The sequence below is a fragment of the Salmo salar genome, chromosome ssa13, assembly GCF_905237065.1.
Source record: "Salmo salar chromosome ssa13, Ssal_v3.1, whole genome shotgun sequence".
In the NCBI taxonomy this organism is placed as follows: domain Eukaryota; kingdom Metazoa; phylum Chordata; class Actinopteri; order Salmoniformes; family Salmonidae; genus Salmo; species Salmo salar.
The window spans coordinates 46,549,874-46,575,560 of record NC_059454.1 but is presented as its reverse complement, the minus strand read 5'-3'; the positions used below and the strand labels follow the sequence as shown (position 1 = coordinate 46,575,560).

The following is a 25,687-nucleotide window of genomic DNA, read 5'->3' as shown; positions in this document are numbered from 1 at the left end:
GCGAAAGCATAAATTTAGAGTATGTTAGGACAGTACATTTACAAGAGTTGTGTGTAATGTTTTGTCAATTCAAAGACAGGGTCACCAAAACCATAAAACCAGCTAAAATGATGCACTAACCTTTTACAATCTCCATCAGATGACACTCCTAGGACATTATGTTAGACAATGCATGCATTTTTAGTTCTATCAAGTTCATATTTATATCCAAAAACAGCGTTTTACTATGGCATTGATGTTGAGGAAATCGTTTCCCTCCAATAACCGGCAGTCAAGTCAACACCACAAATTAAATAATTAAAATTAGAAAACATTGGTAAAATATTATATTGTCATTTAAAGAATTATAGATTTACATCTCTTGAACGCAATCAACTTGCCAGATTTAAAAATAACCTTACTGGGAAATCACACTTTGCAATAATCTGAGCACTGCGCCCAGAAAAATACGCGTTGCGATACAGACTAGACGTCATGTTGGGGAGATCTAAAATCGAAAATACTATGTAAATAATCCATTACCTTTGATTCTCTTCATCAGATGTCACTTCCAGGTATCACAGGTCCATAACGAATGTAGTTTTGTTCAAAAAAGCTCATCATTTATGTCCAAAAATCTCCGTCTTGTTAGCACATGATCTAAGCCAGCCGGACTTCTCGTCATGAACGAGGGGAAAAAATATATTTCCGTTCGTTCAAACATGTCAAACGTTGTATAGCATAAATCATTAGGGCCTTTTTAACCAGAACATGAATAATATTCAAGGTGGACGAATGCATACTCTTTTATAACGTATTGGAACGAGGGTACCCAACATGAACTCGCGCGCCAGGTGTCTAATGGGCCATCATCGTTCCATGGCTCTTGTTCGGTCAGATCTCCCTCCAGAAGACTCAAAACACTTTGTAAAGGCTGGTGACATCTAGTGGAAGCAATAGGAAGTGCCAAAATATTCCTCAGCCCCTGTGTTTTTCAATGGGATAGGTTTAAAGGTAATACAACACATCAGGTATCCACTTCCTGTCAGAAAATGTCTCAGGGTTTTGCCTGCCAAATGAGTTCTGTTATACTCAGACACCATTCAAACAGTTTTAGAAAATTTAGGGTGTTTTCTATCCATATGTAATAAGTATATGCATATTCTAGTTACTGGGTAGGAGTGGTAACCAGATTAAATCGGGTATGTTTTTTATCCAGCCGTGTCAATACTGCCCCCTAGCCCTAACAGGTTAACCTCTTATGGCTAGGGGGGCAGTATTTTCACGGCTGGATAAAAAACGTACCCGATTTAATCTGGTTACTAATCCTACCCAGTAACTAGAATATGCATATACTTATTATATATGGATAGAAAACACCCTAAAGTTTCTAAAACTGTTTGAATGGCGTCTGTGAGTATAACAGAACTCAAATGGCAGGTCAAAACCTGAGAGATTCCTTTACAGGAAGTGGCCTGTCTGACCATTTCTGGAACTTCTTTGCCATCTCTATCTTTTACTAAGGATCTCTGCTCTAACGTGACACTTCCTACGTCGTCCATAGGCGCTCAGAGCCCGGGAAAAACCTGAATGTCGTCATCCCAGCCCCAGGCTGAAACACATTATCGCCTTTCTCAAGTGGCCGATCAAGGGACTGTGGGCTTAGGCGCGTGACCTGGCCGCCCCCGTCTTTGTGATTTTTTCCTCTGTTTGCCGAAAAGGAGATTCCCGGTCGGAATATTATCGCTTTTCTACGAGAAAAATGGCATAAAAATTGATTTTAAACAGCGGTTGACATGCTTCGAAGTACGGTAATGGAACATTTAGAATTTTTTGGTCACGAATTGCGCCATGCGCGCGACCCTTCTTTACCATTTCGGATAGTGTCTGGAACGCACTAACAAAACGCCGCTATTCGGATATAACGATGGATTATTTTGGACCAAACCAACATTTGTTATTGAAGTAGCAGTCCTGGGAGTGCATTCTGACGAAGACAACAAAGGTAATGAAACTTTTGTAATAGTAAATCGGAGTTTGATCAGGGCTAAACTTGGTCGGTGTCTAAATGGCTAGCCGTGATGGCTGGGCTATCTACTGAGAATATTGCAAAATGTGCTTTCACCGAAAAGTATTTTAAAATCGGACATATCGAGTGCATAGAGGAGTTCTGTATCTATAATTCTTAAAATAATTGTTATGTTTTTTGTGAACGTTTTTCGTGAGTAATTTAGTAAATTCACCGGATGTTTGCGGGGGGTATGCTAGTTCTGAACGTCACATGCTAATGTAAAAAGCTGGTTTTTGATATAAATATGAACTTGATTGAACAAAACATGCATGCATTGTATAACATAATGTCCTAGGGTTGTCATCTGATGAAGATCATCAAAGGTTAGTGCTGCATTTAGCTGTGGTTTTGTTTTTTGTGACATTATATGCTAGCTTGAAAAATGGGTGTCTGATTATTTCTGGCTTGGTACTCTGCTGACATAATCTAATGTTTTGCTTTCGCTGTAAAGCCTTTTTGAAATCGGATAGTGTGGTTAGATAAAGGAGAGTCTTGTCTTTAAAATGCTGTGAAATAGTCATATGTTTGAAAAATTGAAGTTTTTGTATTTTTGAGGAATTTGTCATTCGCGCCACGCCTATCATTGGATATTGGAGCAGGTGTTCCGCTAGCGGAACGTCTAGATGTAAGAGGTTAACGAGTCTGACGAGGCCGACGCAAACTATATACTTCTGTCTCGGGAACAGGCCCAGATCCCAGTGATTTGCGTGAAGAGGCGGAGAAAAAGGGGCCCGAGGGCAGGCTGCCTTATGAGAATTCGTAGGCGATCGAATAAACCCCCACATTCTGTTAGCAAACATGCAATCTTTGGACAATAAAATACATGCCCTACGAGGAAGATTAAACTACCAACGGGACATTGAAAACTGTAATATCTTATGCTTCATGGAGAAGTGGCTGAACGACGATACTATCAACATACAGCTGTCTGGTTATACACTGCATCGGCAGGATAGAACAGCACCGTCTGGTAAGACAATGTATTTTTGTAAATAACAGCTGGTGCACGATACCTAAGGAAGTCTCGAGCTATTGCTCACCTGAGGTAGAGTATCTCATGATAAACTGTAGACCACACTACCTACCTAGAGAGTTTTCATCTGTATTTTCCGTAGCTGTTTACATACCACCACAGTCAGAGGCTGGCACTAAGACAGCATTGAATGAGCTGTATTCTGCAATAAGCAAACAAGAAAACGCTCACCCAGAGGCGGCGCTCCTAGTAGCCGGGGACGTTAATGCAGGGAAACTTAAATCCGTTTTACCAAATTTCTAAAACGCATGTTAAATGTGCAACCAGAGGAAAAAAAACTCTGGTCCACCTTTACTCCACACACAGAGACGCATACAAAGCTCTCCCTCAACCTCCATTTGGCAAATCTGACCATAATTCTATCCTCCTGATTCCTGCTTACAAGCAAAAATTAAAGCAGGAAGCACCAGTGACTAGATCAATAAAAAAGTGGTCAGATGAAGCAGATGCTAAGCTACAGGACTGTTTTGCTAGCACAGACTGGAATATGTTCCAGGATTGCTCCAATGGCATTGAGGAGTACACCACATCAGTCATTGTGTTTATCAATAAGTGCATCGATGACATCGTCCCCACAGTGACCGTACGTACATACCCCAACCAGAAGCCATGGATTACAGGCAACATCCGCACTGAGCTAAAGGGTAGAGTTGCCGCTTTCTTGGAGCAGGATCCTAACCAGGAAGCTTATAAGAAATCCCGCAATGCCACCCGATGAACCATCAAACAGGCAAAGCATCAATACAGGACTAAGATCGAATCGTACTACACCGGCTCTGACGCTCATCGGATGTGGCAGGGCTTGCAAACCATTACAGACTACAAAGGGAAGCACAGCCGAGAGCTGCCCAGTGACACAAGCCTACCAGACGAGCAAAACTACGTCTACGCTCGCTTTGAGGAAAATAACACTGAAACATGCATGAGAGCACCAGCTGTTATGGAAAACTGTGTGATCACGCTCTCCGCAGTTGATGTGAGTAATACCTTTAAACAGGCCAACATTCAGACGGATTACCAGGACATGTACTCCGAGCATGCGCTGACCAACTGGCAAGTTTCTTCACTGACATTTTCAACCTGTCCCTGATCGAGTCTGTAATACCAACATGTTTCAAGCAGAACACAACAGTCCCTGTGCAACCTGTATGCTCTTGTTGGCTGGCCCTCGCTTCATATTCGTTGCCAAACCCACTGGCTCCAGGTCATCTATAAGCCTTTGCTAGCTAAAGCCCCGCCTTATCTCAGCTCACTGGTCACCATAGCAGTACCCACCTGTAGCACGCGCTCCAGCAGGTATATTTCACTGGTCATCCCCAAAGCCAACTCCTATTTTGGCTGCCTTTCCTTCCAGTTCTCTGCTGCCAATGACTGGAACGAATTGCAAAAATCACTGAAGCTGGAGACTTATATCTCCCTCACTAACTTTAAGCATCAGCTGTCAGAGAAGCTTACTGATCACTGCACCTGTAGACAGCCCATCTGCAAATAGCCCACCCAACTACCTCAGCCCCATATTGTTATTTATTTTTTTGCTCCTTTGCACCCCAGTATCTCTACTTGCACATTCATCTTCTGCACATCTATCACTCCAATGTTTAATTACTAAATTGTAATTATTTCGCCACTATGGCCTATTTATTGCCTTACCCTAATCTCACTACATTTGCACACACTGTATATCGATTTTTCTATTGTGTTATTGACTGTACGTTTGTTTATCCCATGTGTTACTCTGTGTTGTTTGTGTCACACTGCTTTGCTTTATCTTGGCCAAGTCGCAGTTGTAAATGAGAACTTGTTCTCAACTGGCCTACCTGGTTTTTAATTTTGTATTTCACCTTAATTTAACAAGGTAACGTGCCAAAATGACTACCGACCCGTAGCACTCACGTCTGTAGCCATGAAGTGCTTTGAAAGGTTGGTCATGGCTCACATCAACACCATTATCCTAGAAACCCACTCCAATTTGCGTACTGCCGCAACAGATCCACAGAGGATGCAATCTCTATTGCACTCCACACTGCCCTTTTCCACCTGAACAAAAGGAACACCTACGTGAGAATACTATTCATTGACTACAGCTCAGCGTTCAACACCATAGTGCCCACGAAGCTCATTACTAAGCTAAGGACCATGGGACTTAACACCTCCCTCTGCAACTGGATCCTGGACTTCCTGACGGGCCACCCCCAGGTGGTAAGAGTTGGTATCAACACATCTGACATGCTGATCCTCAACACAGGGGCCCCTCAGGGGTGCGTGCTCAGTCCCCTCCTGTACTCCCTGTTCACCCATGAATGCATGGCCAGACACGACTCCAACACCATCATTAAGTTTGCCAACAACACAACAGTGGTAGGCCTGATCACCAACAACAACGAGACAGCCTATAGAGAGGTCAGAGACCTGGCAGTGTCGTGCCAGGCTAACAACCTCTCCCTCAACGTGATCAAGACAAAGGAGATGATTGTGGACTACAGAAAAAGGAGGACCGAGCACGCCCCCATTCTCATCGACAAGGCTGTAGTGGAGCAGGTTGGGAACTTCAAGTTCCTTGGTGTCCACATCACCAACAAACTATCATGGTCCAAAATCACCAAGAGTTGTGAAGAGGGCACGACAACGCCTATTGCCCCTCAGGAGATTTAAAAGATTTGGCATGGGTCCTCAGATCCTCAAAAAGTTCTACAGCTGCACCATCAAGAGTGTCCTGACTGGTTGCATCACCGTCTGGTATGTTAACTGCTCTGCCTCCGACTGCAAGGCACTACAGAGGGTCGTGCGTACTGCCCAGTACATCATTGGGGCCAAGCTTCCTGCCATCCAGGACCTCTATATCAGGCGGAAGGCCCAAAAAATTGCCAAAACATCCAGCTACCCCAATCATAGACTGTTTTCTCTGCAACCGCATGGCAAGCGGTACCGGAGCACCAAGTCTAGGTAAAAAAGTATTCTTAACAGCGTCTACACCCAAGCCGTAAGACTCTTGAACAGTTAATCAAATGGCTACCTGGACTATTTGCATTGTCCCCACCCCACCCCCCAGTTTTACGCTGCTGCTACTCTGTTTATTATCTATGCGTAGTCACTTTACCTCTACCTACATGTACAGTACCAGTCAAAAGTTTGGACACACCTACTCATTCATGGATTTTTCTTAATTTTTTTACTATTTTCTACATTGTAGAATAATAGTGAAGACATCTAAACTATTAAATAACACATAAACTCGGCAAAAAAAGAAACGTCCTCACTGTCAACTGCGTTTATTTTCAGCAAACTTAACATGTGTAAATATTTGGTATGAACATAAGATTCAACAACTGAGACATAAACTGAACAAGTTCCACAGACATGTGACTAACAGAAATGTAATAATGTGACCCTGAACAAAGGGGGGTCAAAATTAAATGTAACAGTCATTATCTGGTGTGGCCACCAGCTGCATTAAGTACTGCATTACATCTCCTCCTCATGGACTGCACCAGATTTGTCAGTTCTTGCTGTAAGATGTTACACCACTCTTCCACCAAGGCACCTGCAAGTTCCCGGACATTTCTGGGGGGGAATGGCCCTAGCCCTCACCCTCCGATCCAATAGGTCCCAGACGTGCTCAATGGGATTGAGATCCGTGATCTTCTCTGGCCATGGCAGAACACTGACATTCCTTTCTTGCAGGAAATCAAGCACAGAACGAGCAGTATGGCTGATGGCATTGTCATGCTGGAGGGTCATGTCAGGATGAGCCTGCAGGAAGGGTACCACATGAGGGAGGAGGATGTCTTCCCTGTAACGCACAGCGTTGAGATTGCCTGCAATGACAACAAGCTCAGTCCGATGATGCTGTGACACACCGCCCCAGACCATGACGGACCCTCAACGTCCAAATCAATCCCGCTCCAGAGTACAGACCTCGGCGTAACGCTCATTCCTTCGACGATTAACACGAATCCGACCATTACCCCTGGTGAGACAAAACCGTGACTCGTCAGTGAAGAGCACTTTTTGCCAGTCCTGTCTGGTCCAGCGACGGTGGGTTTGTGCCCATTGGCGACGTTGTTGCCGGTGATGCCTGGTGAGGACTTGCCTTACAACAGGCCTACAAACCCTCAGTCTATCCTTTCTCAGCCTATTACGGACAGTCTGAGCACTGATGGAGGGATTGTGCGTTCCTGGTGTAACTCGGGCAGTTGTTGCCATGCTGTACCTGTCCCGCAGGTGTGATGTTTAGATGTACCAATCCTCTGCAGGTGTTGTTACACGTGGTCTGCCACTGTGAGGACGATCAGCTGTCCGTCCGGTCTCCCTGGAGCGCTGTCTTAGGCGTCTCACAGTACCGACATTGCAATTTATTGCCCTGGCCACATCTGCAGTCCTCATGCCTCCTTGCAGCATGCCTAAGGCACGTTCATGCAGATGAGCAGGGACCCTGGGCATCTTTCTTTTGGTGTTTATCAGAGTCAGTAGAAAGGCCTCTTTAGTGCCCTAAGTTTTCATAACTGTGACCTTAGTTGCCTACTGTCTGTAAGCTGTTAGTGTCTTAACGACCTTTCCACAGGTTCATTAATTGTTCATGGTTCATTGAACAAGGTTGGGAAACAGTGGTTAAACCCTTTTCAATGAAGATCTGTGAAGTAACTTGGATTTTTAGGAATTATCTTTGAAAGACAGGGTCCTGAAAGAAGGACGTTTCTTTTTTTACTGGGTTTATTTTGATTTGTTTAACATTTTTGTTTACTACATGATTCCATATGTGTCATTTCATAGTTTTGATGTCTTCACTATTATTCTACAATATAGAAAATTGTAAAAATAAAGAAAAGCCCTGGAATGAGTAACTGTTCCCAAACTTTTGACTGGTACTGTATATATTACCTCAACTTACCAGTGCCCCCGCACATTGACTCTGTACAGGAACTCCCTGTATAAAGCTTATCGACTGTTATTTTATTGTTGCTCCTTAATTATTTAGTATATACTTTTTTTTCTTAAAACTGCATTGTTGGTTAAGGGCTTGTGAGGTAGCATTTCACTGTAAGGTCTTGTTTATTTTGGCGCATGTGAGAAATAAAGTTTGATTTGATTTGAAATGTGTTTCGTGATGTTGCAAGGGCTAGGGGAAGCTGCAGTCATAAAAGGTGAGCTCCTTGAAATAGTGGAGGAGTACAAATTCCTTGGGCTAGTCATTGACAACAATCTTTCCTGGGATCAGTGTACTGACGCTATTTTTAAGAATGGAAATACAGTCTCTGTTGGCCTATGGAAACTGTACTTTTTAATGTTGATCTAACCATCATGGTTGTCTGTTATAAATAATTAATTGAGAGCATTCTGTCCTACTGCTTGACCTGCTGGTTTGGGAATATCAAGGTTGCACAGAAAAATAGGTTGGGCAAGATAGTCAGGTCTTGTGGAAAAATCATCTGGCAGCAACAGCAAGAACGGTCTCTACCTGGGCAGAGCACTACATGAGGTAAATAAAGTAGTGGTTGACTCTTCCCGTCCACCTCACCCTAAATTCCAGTTCCTTCCCTCTGGACACAGGTGCTGACTACCTAAGGTAAAAAAAAAATAGGGCCAAGTTCTATTTTATTCCGAATGCAACCTGCAACTTAACCTCTCTGGGCTAGGCGGGACGAATTCGTCCCACCTACGCAACAGCCAGTTGAATCCCGTGGCGCGATTTTCAAATACCTTAGAAATGCTATTACTTCAATTTCTCAAACATATGACTATTTTACACCATTTTAAAGACAAGACTCTCGTTAATCTAACCACACTGTCCGATTTCAAAAAGGCTTTACAACGAAAGCAAAACATTAGATTATGTCAGCAGAGTACCCAGCCAGAAATAATCAGACACCCATTTTTCAAGCTAGCATATAATGTCACAAAAACCCAGAAGACAGCTAAATGCAGCACTAACCTTTGATGATCTTCATCAGATGACACACCTAGGACATTATGTTATACAATACATGCATGTTTTGTTCAATCAAGTTCATATTTATATCAAAAACCAGCTTTTTACATTAGCATGTGACGTTCAGAACTAGCATACCCCCCGCAAACTTCCGGGGAATTTACTAACAATTTACTAAATTACTCACGATAAACGTTCACAAAAAACATAACAATTATTTTAAGAATTATAGATACAGAACTCCTTTGTGCAATCGAGGTGTCCGATTTTAAAATAGCTTTTCGGTGAAAGCACATTTTGCAATATTCTCAGTAGATAGCCCAGCCATCACGGCTAGCCATTTAGACACCCACCAAGTTTAGCCCTGACCAAAGTCAGATTTACTATTACAAAAGTTTGATTACCTTTGTTGTCTTTGTCAGAATGCACTCCCAGGACTGCTACTTCAATAACAAATGTTGGTTTGGTCCAAAATAATACACCGTTATATCCAAATAGCGGCGTTTTGTTCGTGCGTTCCAGACACTATCCGAAATGGTAAATCAGGGTCACGAGCATGGCGCAATTCGTGACAAAAAAAATTCTAAATATTCCATTACTGTACTTCGAAGCATGTCAACCGCTGTTTAAAATCCATTTTTATGCCATTTTTCTCGTAAAAAAGCGATAATATTCCGACCGGGAATCTCCGTTTAGGTAAACAGAGGAAAGAAAACAAAGCATTCGGTCGACGCGGGCACGAGCCTGAGTCTCACAGTACTGTAACCAGCCACTACCCAAACGCGCTACTTTTTTTCAGCCAGAGCCTGCAAAGCCACGATTCAGCTTTTTGCCGCCTTCTGAGAGCCCATGTGAGCCGTAGGAAGTGTCACGTAACAGCAGAGATCCTTTGTAATGGATAGAGATAATCAAGAAGGGGAAGAAATTGTCAGACAGGCCACTTCCTGCATGGAATCTTCTCAGGTTTTGGCCTGCCATATGAGTTCTGTTATACTCACAGACACCATTCAAACAGTTTTAGAAACTTTAGGGTGTTTTCTATCCAAAGCCAATAATTATATGCATATTCTAGTTACTGGGCAGGAGTAGTAACCAGATTAAATTGGGTACGTTTTTTATCCAGCCGTGTCAATACTGCCCCCTAGCCCTAACAGGTTTTTAACAAATGTTGGACTAATTGCTCTTAGCACTTGCGCTATGAAACTGCACTTACCCTGCTGATTTGTTTGTAAATATCCTTTGCTATTTATTTTAAATTTTTAGATGTTATATGTTTTATGTCTGCTGCAAGATGAATTGCCTCTGAGGACATTCTGAATCTGAATCATGCATTTTGGCTGAAATAGTTAGCGCTCTATAAACGGAACAGCACACACAGGATGACTCAATGGGTCACAAAGAATTGTATTACAATTAAATAATGTTTCTCCTGCTGCCCTGATGGCTTTCTGCCAACTGTTCCCTCTCCCTCCAAGTTGTTAGCCAACATAAAATGATTGTAGACTCCAAGGACCCGTTTTCTGGACCCTGGACTAAAAAGCACTTTCAATGAAGAATCTCCATTGAGTATGTTTTTTTTTGTCCAGCAGTTGACTTCATCTTGGTCCGCAAAACCAACCCTATTTTGACAAGCCTATGCATTGAAAAGCATTGCGTTTGAATTTCAGCCTTCGATCAATTAATCTGACCAACTAAAATACTGAAGTGTTGATAACGGCATCTTGTAAAATGTGTTTTAATGTCGGTGACTACGCAAACCAGCATGCCTAAGTTCTTAATGCCCAAAGTTATTTTGATATCCCCTGCTCAAAATTGGAGGAGACAGACTTCAAACGAGCTCAAAGGAAGGAAAAAGCCCCTGGATTTCCCTTTGGTTTTCATACAGGATGTAATTGATTGTAATGTATTGATCCCCTCCAGTTGTACAAGGAGTAACTAATTATTTCATTATATATAAAAAAAAGTATGCTTGAATGAGCACACAGAGAGCAGAGGAATATTGTGTGTTAACAAGAGGAAAGAAGGATAGGTTTGGAAAGTATGAAACAGTATGGATAGACAGAAACAGATGTAGAAAGAAAGATTACTTAAAACGAAAGAATGAAAGCTGACTGCTGAAATCATTTCAATATGATTCCCCTATTTGTTCCCTCTTCTCTTTGACGTTGCAATGGCCTTTATGTTTTAGCTCCATTTTAAGAGCTAGTGAATTTCATGACTTTATCCACGGTATCTGACATGTCCCTGGGCACAGCCCCTTGTAGGTATAAATAAAGTGGCTTCCACTCTTTTTTTTACTCCTCTGGTGCTGCCACACTCTATTAATTCATCTATGTTTTCCTTTTATTTTCTCCTCGGTGTATGTTACCCCTCTCTTGTTCTTGTCAGAGCCCCTGTCTGAACACAGTCCTTTCCCCTGTCACGTAGCGCACTTTTAGCCCGCTTCCCATTTCAACTTCTGTCATTGCCTACTTTTTGAACTGACATTTTTGTTTTACTCAGCTCTGTTTTCTTTTCCACAGACTATTGTCTGGTGTAAAAAAAGACCTGTGTTCTGTTGAGGTGTAACGTTCAGAATGGAGCAGATATAAATTAAATGTAGAATGGCTCTGGTTGCTCTCGATTCCATGTGATGCAAAATAGGGTATCTTCTATACACCTAATTTCTATTGGCAATGGTCTGGATTGTGCTCCCTACTAAATATGAAATGATGCACATCAATTAGTTACAATTAGTAGTTACGTATTGTGGCAGACGGCAGGGAGAGGTGAGGGAGGAAGATATTTTGCAGCCCGCTGGCTCCACCCCCAGGCCTTATATGGACTTCCTGCCACAACGAGGCAAGCCGTTGCTCATTAAGCCATTGAGTGCTTGGGGATAAAAGAGGAAGCGGTCTGCACAAAGAGGGAGAGGACTGAGAGGGAAATGTGTATCATGGAGAGTGTGAGAAGCGGGAGAAATATCTGTACGATTACCCATTGTGAACTGGTTGCTGGATTCCCCCTTTTTATTATATTATATATATAGAAATAATCAAGTTGATGGCACAGTCATATAGCCCAGCACCTACATAAAGCTGAATGACTCACTCGTTCATCGCTTTGGATCCCAAAAAATAAGTACCAACATTCTTTCTGATAGTCTTTAATAAATAAATGTGTTCATTATCCTGACCTGGACACCATGTACAGTATTATAATAGCACATTGTGACTATTAGCAGGACAATATACCTTTACCAACACCTCTCTGTATTTTAATACTTAGTGCATTGCAATTGATCAGCATTAAAAACATTGTGGATGGGTCCTCCCGAGTTGCGCAGCGGTCTAAAGTATTTTTGAAATCTGACACAGCGGCTGGATTAACAAGAGGTTAAGCTTTTAAATGATGTAAGATACATGTATTTACAAGAATGTTTAATATTACGAATGGTATATTTAGAATTTTAGCGCTCTGCATTTCACCGGATGTTGGCCAGGTGGGACGGTAGCATCTCACCTACCCTAGAGAAGTTAAGCCCGTTTGTGTATCACTGAGTCATCATGAAGACTAGGGTTTGTGCAGATTTGACGGATTATGCGACGGTCAGAATGAGACTGATATGAGATAATAATAATTCATGGATGACTAATATAATAACGATATATTCTGATATTCTTGAGTTAATTCGGGAAACGGTAACTCATTAAACAAACTTTTTCCGTAGTGCCCCAAGATTGCTAATGAGTTAATTGTTACATGATTAATTTAATCATCGTAATAATTAAACGTAGTTAATTTATTTGATAAAATAATCGTCATTGCATTAATGGTAGTCACGTCACAGTGTACATGATAAAATACAACAGAGCAAATTACTATCACCAATTGGCTAAGATTTACATAGTTACATGTGTCTTCAGTTCAGAATGATCTCTAAGAGAAAAAGTCTGTGCACACACACAGAGCTTCCTAACAAGCCCTCAAAGTATGATTTAATTTACTGCCCCCAACATCACCCCCAACCTGAATCAACATTTCTTTGCACTTTGCTAGTGAAAACAAAAGGCAAGAATAACATTCTTGGATCTAAACATCACAATTCGTATCTAAATGATAGGAAATCACATCTGTGTCGCTCCTTCTTTGAACTATCCGCTGTCCGTCGGACGAAATAACAGTGTCCCTGTAACAATAAATCCATAGCACTTACAGTACAATACAGCCTTGTTCACTTGCTCTATTTTTCGACTACACATTCGTGAAATAATTTTGATGTGAAACGTACAGCAATTGAGAATTGATTCATGTTAAGATGGAGAATTTGGCTGTTTTGGCTGATAGAGCCAATTAGTTTCTAAACAGAACATGTAAGGTCCTTGGTCTATAAAGAGTAACTTTAGGCTCCTTTAGTTCATTATTGGGTTACATCTAACCATGCTGTCTTGGTGTAGTGTGTCATGATTATTATAATCATTTATGAATATGTCCTTGTGTTATGTCTTGTGGGTTTCATAATCAAGTCTTTGTAACAATTCAATAATGATGAGACAGGATTCAGTTCAACCATTTATCTAGGACGTGCTCGGTCTACACATACAGTGCATTCGGAAAGTATTCAGACCCCTTCACTTTTTCAAAATGTTGTTACGTTACAGCCTTATTCTAAAATGGATTTTTTTTTTTAAACTGATTTAATCTACACGCAATACCCCATAATGACAATGCGAAACAGGTTTTTGTATTTTTTTGTAAATGTATAAAAAAAACGTACCTTTATTTACATAAGTATTCAGACCCTTTGCTATGAGACTTGTAATTGAGCTCAGGTGCATCCTGTTTCCATTGATCATCCTTGAGCTGTGTCTACAACTTGATTGGAGTCCACATGTAATAAATTCAATTGATTGGACATGATTTGGAAAGGCACACACCTGTGTATATAAGGTCCCACAGTTGACAGTGCACGTCAGAGTAAAAACTAAGCCATGAGTTTGAAGGAATTTTCCGTAGAGCTCCGAGACAGGGTTGTCGATGCACAGATCCGGGGAAGGTCCAGAGGAACAGTGGCCTCCCAACATTCTTAAATGAACAAAGTTTGGAAACACCAAGACTCTTCCGCGAGCTGGCCGCCCGGTCAACCTGAGCAATCGGGGAGTAGGGTCTTGGTCAGGGAGGTGACCAAGAACCCAATGGTCACTCTGACAGAGTTCCAGAATTCCTCTGTGGAGATGGGAGAAACTTCCAGAAGAACAACCATCTCTGCAGCATTCCACCAATCAGGCCTTTATGGTAAAGTGGACACCAGCTAGAGTTAGAGTTGTCCTTTGTCTGAATTCGCAGTTTCAGACCCATGGAGATTGTTTAATCCATCTGGAAAAGCATACTTTTTTTTCTCATCGGTTCACCACACTTTTACGCACATAGACTACTTCCTTGTAGATGACAGGCTTCTCCATTCCATATCTTCATGTTCATATAATCCAATTGTTGTATCTGACCACGCCCCTGTTACTATGGAAGTAGTCTTTCAAACTGTTGACAATCTGCGACCACCTTGGCGGCTAAATATTCAACTGCTCAGTAATGAACACTTGGTCAATTTTGTTTTGGGTCAAATTGACTTTTTCATGAGTACAAATAGAACATCGCTGCATCTACACTCTGGGAAACTTTGAAAGCATATATCAGAGGTGAAATTATTTCCTACACCGCACATGAGAACAAACTGAAAAGGCATAGGCTATCAATGTTAACACGCTGCATTGCCCAATTAGATGACATTTACACCGTTTCAACATCTCCGGATATTTATAAGGAGCGTTTAACTTTGGAAGCAGAATTTGACTCATTATTAACAGACCTGGTTACTGAACTGCTTGTCAAGTCTAGGAGCACTTACTATGAACAAGGAGATAAATTATTAGCTCACAAGTTACGTCAACTATCATCATCATTTCAGATTCCTAAAATTCGTACATCGTCTGGGATATCATTAGACCCTAGGGGGATCAATGATGAGTTCAAGAGATTTTACCAGTCTTTATATACACTGCTCAAAAAAATAAAGGGAACACTTAAACAACACAATGTAACTCCAAGTCAATCACACTTCTGTGAAATCAAACTGTCCACTTAGGAAGCAACACTGATTGACAATACATTTCACATGCTGTTGTGCAAATGGAATAGACAACAGGTGGAAATTATAGGCAATTAGCAAGACACCCCCAATAAAGGAGTGGTTCTGCAGGTGGGGACCACAGACCACTTCTCAGTTCCTATGCTTCCTGGCTGATGTTTTGGTCACTTTTGAATGCTGGCGGTGCTTTCACTCTAGTGGTAGCATGAGACGGAGTCTACAACCCACACAAATGGCTCAGGTAGTGCAGCTCATCCAGGATGGCACATCAATGCGAGCTGTGGCAAGAAGGTTTGCTGTGTCTGTCAGCGTAGTGTCCAGAGCATGGAGGCGCTACCAGGAGACAGGCCAGTACATCAGAAGACGTGGAGGAGGCCGTAGGAGGGCAACAACCCAGCAGCAGGACCGCTACCTAAGCCTTTGTGCAAGAAGGAGCAGGAGAAGCACTGCCAGAGCCCTGCAAAATGACCTCCAGCAGGCCACAAATGTGCATGTGTCTGCTCAAACGGTCAGAAACAGACTCCATGAGGGTGGTATGAGGGCTCGACGTCCACAGGTGGGGGTTGTGCTTACAGCCCAACACCGTGCAGGACGTTTGGCATTTGCCAGAGAACACCAAGATTGGCAAATTCGCCACTGGCGCCCTGTGCTCTTCACAGATGAAAGCAGGTTCACACTGAGCACGTGACAGACGTGACAGAGTCTGGAGACGCCGTGGAGAACGTTCTGTTGCCTGCAACATCCTCCAGCATGACCGGTCAGTCATGGTGTGGGGTGACTTTTCTTTGGGGGGCCACACAGCCCTCCATGTGCTCGCCAGAGGTAGCCTGACTGCCATTAGGTACCGAGATGAGATCCTCAGACCCCTTGTGAGACCATATGCTGGTGCGGTTGGCCCTGGGTTCCTCCTAATGCAAGACAATGCTAGACCTCATGTGGCTGGAGTGTGTCAGCAGTTCCTGCAAGAGGAAGGCATTGATGCTATGGACTGGCCCGCCCGTTCCCCAGACCTGAATCCAATTGAGCACATCTGGGACATCATGTCTCGCTCCATCCACCAACGCCACGTTGCACCACAGACTGTCCAGGAGTTGGCGGATGCTTTAGTCCAGGTCTGGGAGGAGATCCCTCAGGAGACCATCCGTCACCTCATCTGGAGCATGCCCAGGCGTTGTAGGGAGGTCATACAGGCACGTGGAGGCCACACACACTACTGAGCCTCATTTTGACTTGTTTTAAGGACATTACATCAAAGTTGGATCAGCCTGTAGTGTGGTTTTCCACTTTAATTTTGAGTGTGACTCCAAATCCAGACCTCCATGGGTTGATAAATTGGATTTCCATTGATTATTTTTGTGTGATTTTGTTGTCAGCACATTCAACTATGTAAAGAAAAAACTATTTAATAAGATTATTTCTTTCATTCAGATCTAGGATGTGTTGTTTAAGTGTTCCCTTTTTTTTTTTGAGCAGTATACTTCTGAAAGTAAAGCGGTTACATTGGAATTGGATGATTTCTTCCGCTCACTTGCTGTGCCTTCTGTCAGCCGGGATTTGGTCAAAAAATTTGAGCAGCCGATCACTATTGAAGAATTGTCTAATGCTGTCAAATCCCTTCAATCCGGTAGAAGCTCAGGGCCTGACGGCTACTCAGCAGAGTTTTATAAGAAGTTTCTCTCCAAAATAGCCCCTATTCTAATTGAAATGTACAATTAGAATAGAATTGCTCCGGTAGCCTCAAACCCAGCTTTTCCCCATCAATGGTTGATGGTGCTTTCTCAACATGATCTAGTCTCTGTATTAAAAGATTCAGAGATATCTATATTAACAATACATTTAGTACGTTTGAACAATTATCAGCTAAATTTGGTCTCCCCAGACATTCTTACTAGTCCGGAGTTACGTCCACAGCATAGATCCCTGATTACCCACCCTTCCTGGTGAAACACAGTTTGACACATTTCTTATCCCACTTTCTACTCTGAAAGGCACCTTGTCAATAATCTACTCAAATTTGCTCACTACAAACCACCTCATTACACAATATTAAATCCTCATGGGAGGAGGAACTGGGTGAGGAAATATCTGATGAACTATGGGAAGGGGCACTCAAAAGGGTACATACCTCTTCTATTTGCGCTCGGCACTGTCTCATTCAATGCAAACTCATTCATAGGGCCCACTGGACCAAAGCAAGATTATCCAAAATTGACAAGGACGTGAACCCTAATTGTGTACGATGTAACCGGTCTCCTGCTAATCATGTACACATGTTTTGGTGTTGTCCATCTCTTGTTGGTTTCTGTAAAGACATCTTTAACACACTCTCAGAATTAAGTGACACACAGATTGAGCCAGACCCTTTTATTGCACTATTTGGGGTTTCCTTACCCGCAATACAATTGACCAAAATTAATAAGGATGTAATTGATCTTTGTTAGCAAGACGATTAATTTTACATAGATGGAAATCCTCTGCACCCCCTTCTCATGCTCTTTGGATTTAATCAGTTTTGAATTGCATAAATTTGGAAAAATTAAACACACACTCAATGGGTCTATAGACAAATTCTATGCAATGTGGGCTCCCTTCTTTCCTTATGTTAAACGACTACATTTCCCTGCAGTTCCAGAGTGATGTATATTTATATATTGGTGATGTAAGAGGCCTGGTATGTGTATACACGACATCTCGGATGTTAAGGACTGTATTATCTGTGCTAGTTGACCTGTAACAACTGTATCAAAATATATTTATTCTTGTCTTTTTTTTTTTTTTTTTCTCTCTGTTTTGCTGTATTGTTGTCTTTGATGTGTTGTAAGTTATTTGGTAGTAATATAAAACAAGTGCAATTATTTTGTAAATGCTGGTGTTGAAAATTCAATAAACAAAGTAAAATTAAATAAAATAAAAAAAAGAAGCCTCTTAGACCTAGACTTGGCACTCCGGTACCGCTTGCCGTGCGGTAGCAGAGAGAACAGTCTATGACTAGGGTGGCTGGAGTCGTTTACAATTTTTAGGGCCTTCCTCTGACACCGCCTGGTATAGAGGTCCTTGATGGCAGGGAGCTTGGCCCCAGTGAGGTACTGGGCCGTTCGCACTCTCCTCTGTAGTGCCTTGCGGTCGGCGGCCGAGCAGTTGCCGTACCAGGCAGTGATGTAACTCGTCAGAATGCTCTCGATGGTGCATCTCTTTTGTTACGTCTCGTGGGTTTCATAACCAAGTCTTTGCAACAATTCAATAATGACGACCCTCATGATGCGCTGCGGCACAACCCCAATACACAACAATAGCAATTCTAGCAGATCTCATCCAACAAATAAGATACAGAGAAATGGGACCAGCCCAGCTGTTAGATAGCGACTGTTGTTCATCTTCCTTAGCCATTAGATTATCCAGTTGCCTGGATAAGTACACAAAAACCCACCCTGGTCTGTTAGCATGCACTCTGGCATGTTGTGTATTTGGGGCTCTGACGAGGCAATTCTAGTGATTGTTAGTGGCTCTGAGCTTGATGAGTCTTTAGATGGTTAACCCCACCCAGCAAAGGCCACTCCAGGATGCTAGCACATTACTGTGCAGTCCTCTTGCAATACAATGTTGTTTTTTGTCATTGTGCTCGCCGTGTCTACAAAGGCTGGGAACTCTGAAGGTGAGAATTAGTGTCCTTGTCTGAACTACCACTAGTGTTAATATAGTGTTGCCTCAACTCCGGTTCAGTGTACCCCTCCACAGTATGCAACCAAGCTGGGTTACTTGAGTAAACCGTTTTTAAACGTGGATTTTATATATGTAGCGAGATCCTTTTGTAGTGGCACAACTGGTTTGTACATTGTCAAGTGGGTGGTCATGATGTGTGTTAGTGATCAGAGGGCCACTGGTTCAAGCCCAGTAAAGGGACCGGGACAGTTGAGGAAGCTAAGCTGTTAGCAGCACAGTGAAGCCAAGCTGTTAGCAGCACAGTGAAGCCAGTTACATAGAGACACATTCTTTTTTAGGGTTAGATCAGCACTCCTACTCTGAGAAGCGTGACACATACAGTCCCAGGAGCTCAGGGTTTATGCCTTTCAGTTAAACAAAGAATAGCTAATTAGTGAAACACTCAATACCTTTGTTGTATAACTCTCTTTCTCCATCCCTCTCCCATTATTTTCTATCTTTCTCTTTGTAGCCTAAGGAGAGGACATAGTCTGCGATGTCCTTAGGTTTCTTGTCCTGTGAAAACTAGGCATTGCTCAGCTGTTTGTTTGACTGGCAGTGGTACAGGCCACTATGTCTCTCCCACACCCCCTCCTCTCCTGGACCCAACTCACCTTGTTAGTGTCAGCCGTTAAAAGTGCCAAGCTAGTGCCACTGCCGCCTCAGCACATTGGCCTAAGTTAGTGTCCCCACAATCGATATCTAAGAGAAGTAGCGAGAGAAGGGCACTTAATTGTTGGAGAAGTACTAGCGCAGTCGTGACTCGCCTTTGGGGGGGAGAAATCACTTTTTCTTTGAGAGCAAACGAGGGAAAAGTGCCAAAGTTGGGTATCTCCCCAAAGCCAACACTTCCTTTGGCCGACCTTTCCTTCAAGTTCTCTGCTGCCAATGACTGGAACGAATTGCAAGAATCACTGGAGACGTATATCTCCCTCTCTAACTTTAAGTGTCAGCTGTCAGAGCAGTTTACCGATCACTGTTATTGTACACAGCCAATCTGTAAATAGCACACCCAACTACCTCATCCCCATATTGTTATTTATCCTCTTGCTCTTTTGCACCCCAGTATCTCTACTTGCACATCATCATCTGTACATCTATCACTCCAGTGTTAATGCTAAATTGTAATTATTTCGCCTCTATGGCCTATTTATTGCATTACCACCCTACTCTTCTACATTTGCACACACTGTACATAGATTTTTATATTGTGTTATTGACTGTATGTTTTTTTATGTGTAACTCTGTGTTGTTTTTGTCGCACTGCTTTGCTTTATCTTGGCCAGGTCGCAGTTGTAAATGAGAACTTGTTCTCAACTGGCCTACCTGGTTAAATAAAGGTGAAATAAAAAAATGAAAATATCAATACCTCACCTTCTACTCGGTTCTTGTACGTGTGTAATAGATAGCAAGGTCTTGGAACTCTTTTCACACACCACCAGTAGAGAATGTTCTAGTGTCACTGCTCTCTAGGAGTGGTGGGGAGGGGGAGAAGTCAGGCGCAGGAGACCAAAAGTGCACTTGCAGAGCGTGTTTATTCCAGAGTCCAAAAACACCATGAACAGGCATAAAACAAACCAGACAAAAATAGTCCACCCCAAAAAGGGCCGGGACACAGTCCAGAGAGCCCACAATAGACAAAGACAAATAAACGCAACCCCAAAACCCACAACAGGTAACAACAAACAATCCCGCATAAACCCAACCTAGACAAGCGAGACTAAATACCCCACTAATGACCCAACTCAAAACAGGTGCAACAAAAGACAGACAAAACCAAACGAAAAGGGAAAAAGGGATCGGTGGCAGCTAGTAGACCGGCGACGACGACTGCCGAGCGCCGCCCGAACAGGGAGAGGAGCCACCTTTGGTAGAAGTCGTGACATCTAGGCATTCAGCCTTCAACTGAATAAAAAAATGAAATCACGAAACCTTGGGCAATCTCGGAAGATTCTATTGTGGTCATTTAAGATTTTTTTTCCCCTCACTCTTTTCTTATTTTGATATAAAGATGTAGCGTTTAGATGAGATGATGTCAAAGAGGTGTGGTGTATCAGCACCGCTCCGAGGAGTGTTTCGCTGATAGCGCTTGGTAGGGCACTCGGACAGACAGAAGTGACACAGCAGGCAGACAGACAAACAGACGGACCAGACACAGACAGGACAGATGGACAGACAGACAGACAGACAGACAGACAGACAGACAGACAAACGAAAGGACCAGACACAGAAAGACAGGCGGGCAGAGAGACACAACATACAGAGACACGACTGAACTACCGACTGACCAACAGATGGGTGGGAAGTGGAATACCAACTGTGCCCGTTGTTGCTGCAGGAGCCCCCTGTACAGCAGAGAAGAGGCTCCTGGGAATGCCAATGTGTTTACCACTCCCCACTGTACCATGGCCTTGATTGGCTGCACAGACCATTAGCTTCCTGATTATGAACAGCTTAGACATTAGCTTCTTGGAAGTAAGTTATTCATTCCCCACAGCTAGAAAGCACTAGCAGTTGTTTCCGTCCCTCTTGGCAAAAGGCAAACAGTTGTTTTTGATGCCTTACCAGTTTAAATGCCCTCACGAGTTTCTTCAAAAATGTGAGGGAAACAACAGAAAGTGCTCTGGGAAATTAATGAGATACACAAAATATTAGTGCTTATTCACAGAGAATAGATAATGAAGTGGAAAAAAGTATTCCTTTGCTATTAAACAACATGCAGCAAGCATATAGTTCAATTTTCACTGGACACACAGTATATTGTAAATGTTCTATTGTGACACTGGAAGGTAATGCCTCAGGAACCATGGCTCAATCGCCCATATGGACCCACCTTACCTGCTAGTATTTCCTGGTAGTGTATAGTTCAAAGGTCAGAAAAAATGCAACATTTGACAAGTAAGCCAAACTTTACGTTTTGGGCTCCCGAGTGGCACAGCGGTCTAAGGCACTGACTCTAGAAGAGTCACTACAAACCCTGGTTTGATCCCGGGCTGTATCACAACCAGCTGTGATCGGGAGTCCCATAGGGCGATGCACAATTGGCCCAGCATCGTCCGGGTTAGGGGAGGGTTTGGCTGGGGTAGACGTCATTAAAACATAAGAATTTGTTCTTAACTGACTTGCCTGGTTAAATATAATTAAAAAGAAAATACGTTTCCATCATCTAGCCTTAAATATAATTGAATGTCTTTCCATCTGTGCTTCAAAAGGGACATCTGTTATATGCTCCTTGCCATTTTGTTGGTGTATACTTTGATAGAAGAGAGCTGTGGTCTGTCCTGAAGTTTCTGCCTTTGAATCTTGTCTTTTATCTTCTTTCTAGCCTTTGCCTAAGGAACCATCGTAAGGAGTTTAGAACACAGTGGGTAGGTGAGTCTGGCTCAATCCATTCTCTCAAAGTGTATGTTTCTTTTTTGCACTGCCAGCTGTCAATCACATTTTTATATACAGTGGCAAGAAAAAGTATGTGAACCTTTTGGAATTACCTGTACTTCTACATAAATTGGTCATAGATCTTCATCTAAGTCACAACAATAGACAGTTTGCTTAAACTAATAGCACACAAACAATTCTACGTTTTCATGTCTTTATTGAACACACTGTGTAAAAATTCACAGTGCAGGGTGGGAAAAGTATGTGAACCTTTGGATTTAATAACTGGTTGACCCTCCTTTGGCAGCAATAACCTCAACCAAACATGTTCTGTAGTTGCGGATCAGACCTGTATAATGGTCAGGAGGAATTTTGGACCATTCCTCTTTACAAAACTGTTTCAGTTCAACAATATTCTTGGGATGTCTGGTGTGAACCGCTCTCGAGGTCATGCCACAGCATCTCAATCGGGTTGGGGTCAGGACTCTGATTGGGCCACTCCAGAAGGCTTCTGTTGAAGCCATTCTGTTGTTGATTTACTTCTGTGTTTTGGGTCGTTGTCCTGTTGCATCACCCAACTTCTGTTGAGCTTCAATTGGTGGACAGTTAGCCTTACATTCTCCTGCAAATAGTCTTGATAAACTTGGGAATTCATTTTTCCGTCGATGATAGCAAGCTGTCCAGGCCCAGGTCCAGAGATTTCTGTATGTCTTTACCTGACACTTTAGGATTCTTCTTAACCTCATTGAGCATTCTGTGCTGTGCTCTTGCAGTCATCTTTGCAGGACGGCCACTCCTAGGGAGAGTAGCAACAGTGCTGAACTTTCTCCATTTATAGACAATTTGTCTTACCATGGACTGATGAACATCAAGGCTTTTAGAGATACATTTGTAACCCTTTCCAGCTGTATGCAAGTCAACAATTCTTAATCTTAGGTCTTCTGAGATCTCTTTTGTTCGAGGCATGGTTCACATCAGGCAATGCTTCTTGTGAGTGTTTTTTAGCTCTAACCAACTTCTCCAATCTCGTCTCAATGTTTGTACTCCAGGTCAGCTGACACCTGACTGTGTTTGTCTGTTGTGACTTAGATGAAGATCAGATCTAATTTTATGACCAATTTATGTAGAAATCCAAGTAATTCCAAAGTGTTCACATACTTTTTCTTGCCACTGTATTTCTTAATTCCATTCTTTTACTTTTAGATTAGTGTGTAATGTGAACTGTTAGATACTACTGCACTCTTGGAGCTCGGAACACAAGTTTTTAGCTATACCCTCAATAACATCTGCTAAATATGTGTTCGTATGTGACCAATAACATTTGGTTTGATTTGATTTGAGATGAGCAGAAGTGCAGATCTGAGACCATCTTACCATCTACCAATTCTAACATTAATCGTTGGAGTTTTAAAGGTAAAACTGGCCTCTGTGCTTATATATAGTAAGTGAAACTTACACCTATTCATAGCAAAAATGTTCTCTTTTTCACAGAAAATACATAATTGGTGGTTGCATTTTCCTCTGCGAAAATGGCTTTGATGCAAATGTAAAAACAAAAAGGGCAAAAGAAAAATATAAAGGCGCTATACTGCTAGAAAATAACTTAATGCAGAGGGTTACAAATGAATAAAGCCCAAAGATGCTACTTCAAAGGACCAGGCAACTTCAAATGGCTGTGTTGTTTAAGAAGACTAAGGAAATATACTGAGGTGTTGAGAGAGTGCACAATTTTGGACTGAGAAGGAAAGAAAATGAATAACCGAATTAAGTCAAACCCGCACTGCAGAAAACCGTAAACTCCTCCTTTTTTTGTTTCACACAGTAAACATTGGCTACTGCAGTTTATCCAATTGCTTATTTAGTGAATTTCTGAAGCAATAGGAATATTATTTGTCCATAGTGCAGGGCTGTGTGAATCCTAGCCTAGAAAAACTATGACTGTAAAATTGGGTGATATTGCAGAATCTCAATGCCTCTATGTTTCACAGCCAATGTTGTAAGAATGATTTTCCTTCTTCCACAGAGATAACAAAATGTATCACGTACAATTACCAGAGACGGGGAGCAAAAGGGAAATTGGGTGCGTCGAAAATATTTATTTTCCGGGTAGCCTCAAATTCATGAATTTCTTTGCAGATTTCCAGACTCATATTTAAATGTATGAAAGCTTCATATGAGCGGTCTAGGGTGTCTAATTTGACCATTGCTCATGGTGAATCATTTATATATGTGGAAAGTATCCATTGTAATGTATGGACATTTTTATATGGTTTTATTATTATTGAACTCAATGAAATGTTAATTAAAAATAGCTTTAGAATAGTACATGAAGTATACAGAAAAAGATAGGGAGGATTAAAATAGTATGTTTTATTTAACCTTTATTTATACAGGTTATTCTCATTGAGATAAAATCTCTTTTACAAGAGAGACCTGTTCAAAGTAAGCCTACATAGTCCTTAAGCTGTCATTATACACCACTTGTTGGAATATTACAAGTGTTTGTATAGTCAAATCAAATTAGTCACATGCGCCGAATACAGTGACATGCTTACTTACGAGCCCCTAACCAACAATGCAGTTTCAAAAAATACAGATAAGAATAAGAGATTAAAGTAACAAGTCAGGAACAAGTAACAAGTCAGCTTACTTGGGAAGTTGATTTCATTTTTCCCTATTATAAAGTTCATAGATCGCTCAAGATGAAGTCATCCTGTATAAATGACAATGAACAACCACGAGTGATGAAATACCTTGTTTTCTCAATTCTACTGTTTATCCCCCTTTCTCCCTCTCTCTAACCCCCTACCCCATCCCAGGTTTTTTTTGCCAATCATGGCAGAAGGGGAACAGAGGGCAATCACCAGGCAAACACATTTTGTGTCGATTCGCCAATTTTTTTCTCAAACCACTACATACCCTCACTCCACAAATCAGAGGAGCCCTACTATGTGACAGTGCACAGATGTCCGTACTAGCCAATGAAAGCAACACACCACAGCATCATCATCGGGACCCACATGCCACGTCACAAACTGAAATACAAAACCTACTGTATATAGCCTGGGTTGTTTCAGCACGGCAAGCAGGATATCATTGGGAGTCTATGCATGTGTGAGGAACCCACCATTTTTCCACCTATCCCTATGGAAATAAATCTGAAGGTGTGTGTGTGTGGGGGGGTGTGACTTGGACAATAGTTTGTTGTGTCAAGGTGTTGGAGGAGAAACTCTTGGATGGATTTGTCAGTGACTATTTAACTTGACATTAACAGAACATTGTTTATCTGGTGCATAGGACTGTCTGTCATGAGGCACTTACTGATGGACACCTGCCTGGCCCTTTATCCTTTGTGTGTGTGTGTGTGTGTGTGTGTGTGTGTGTGTGTGTGTGTGTGTGTGTGTGTGTGTGTGTGTGTGCGCACACGTGTGCACCTCCTGATATACAATGTAAAATGGGAAAAAGTTGACAATCTTGTTC

General features: G+C 42.1%; 1 protein-coding gene across 1 annotated transcript in view; it reads left to right on the top strand.

The window, feature by feature from the left end:
• The window catches only part of LOC106566952 (chemokine-like protein TAFA-5), a 65,089-nt gene extending 39,736 nt beyond the window's left edge, over positions 1–25,353 (top strand). Inside the window, exons 4-6 of the mRNA XM_045693335.1 lie at positions 22,158–22,204; positions 24,231–24,287; positions 25,027–25,353. Coding sequence (XP_045549291.1) covers positions 22,158–22,181 — 24 coding nt within the window. The 3' untranslated portion in view covers positions 22,182–22,204; positions 24,231–24,287; positions 25,027–25,353. The remainder of the gene's footprint in view (positions 1–22,157; positions 22,205–24,230; positions 24,288–25,026) is intronic.
• The last annotated feature ends 334 nt before the right edge of the window (positions 25,354–25,687 follow it).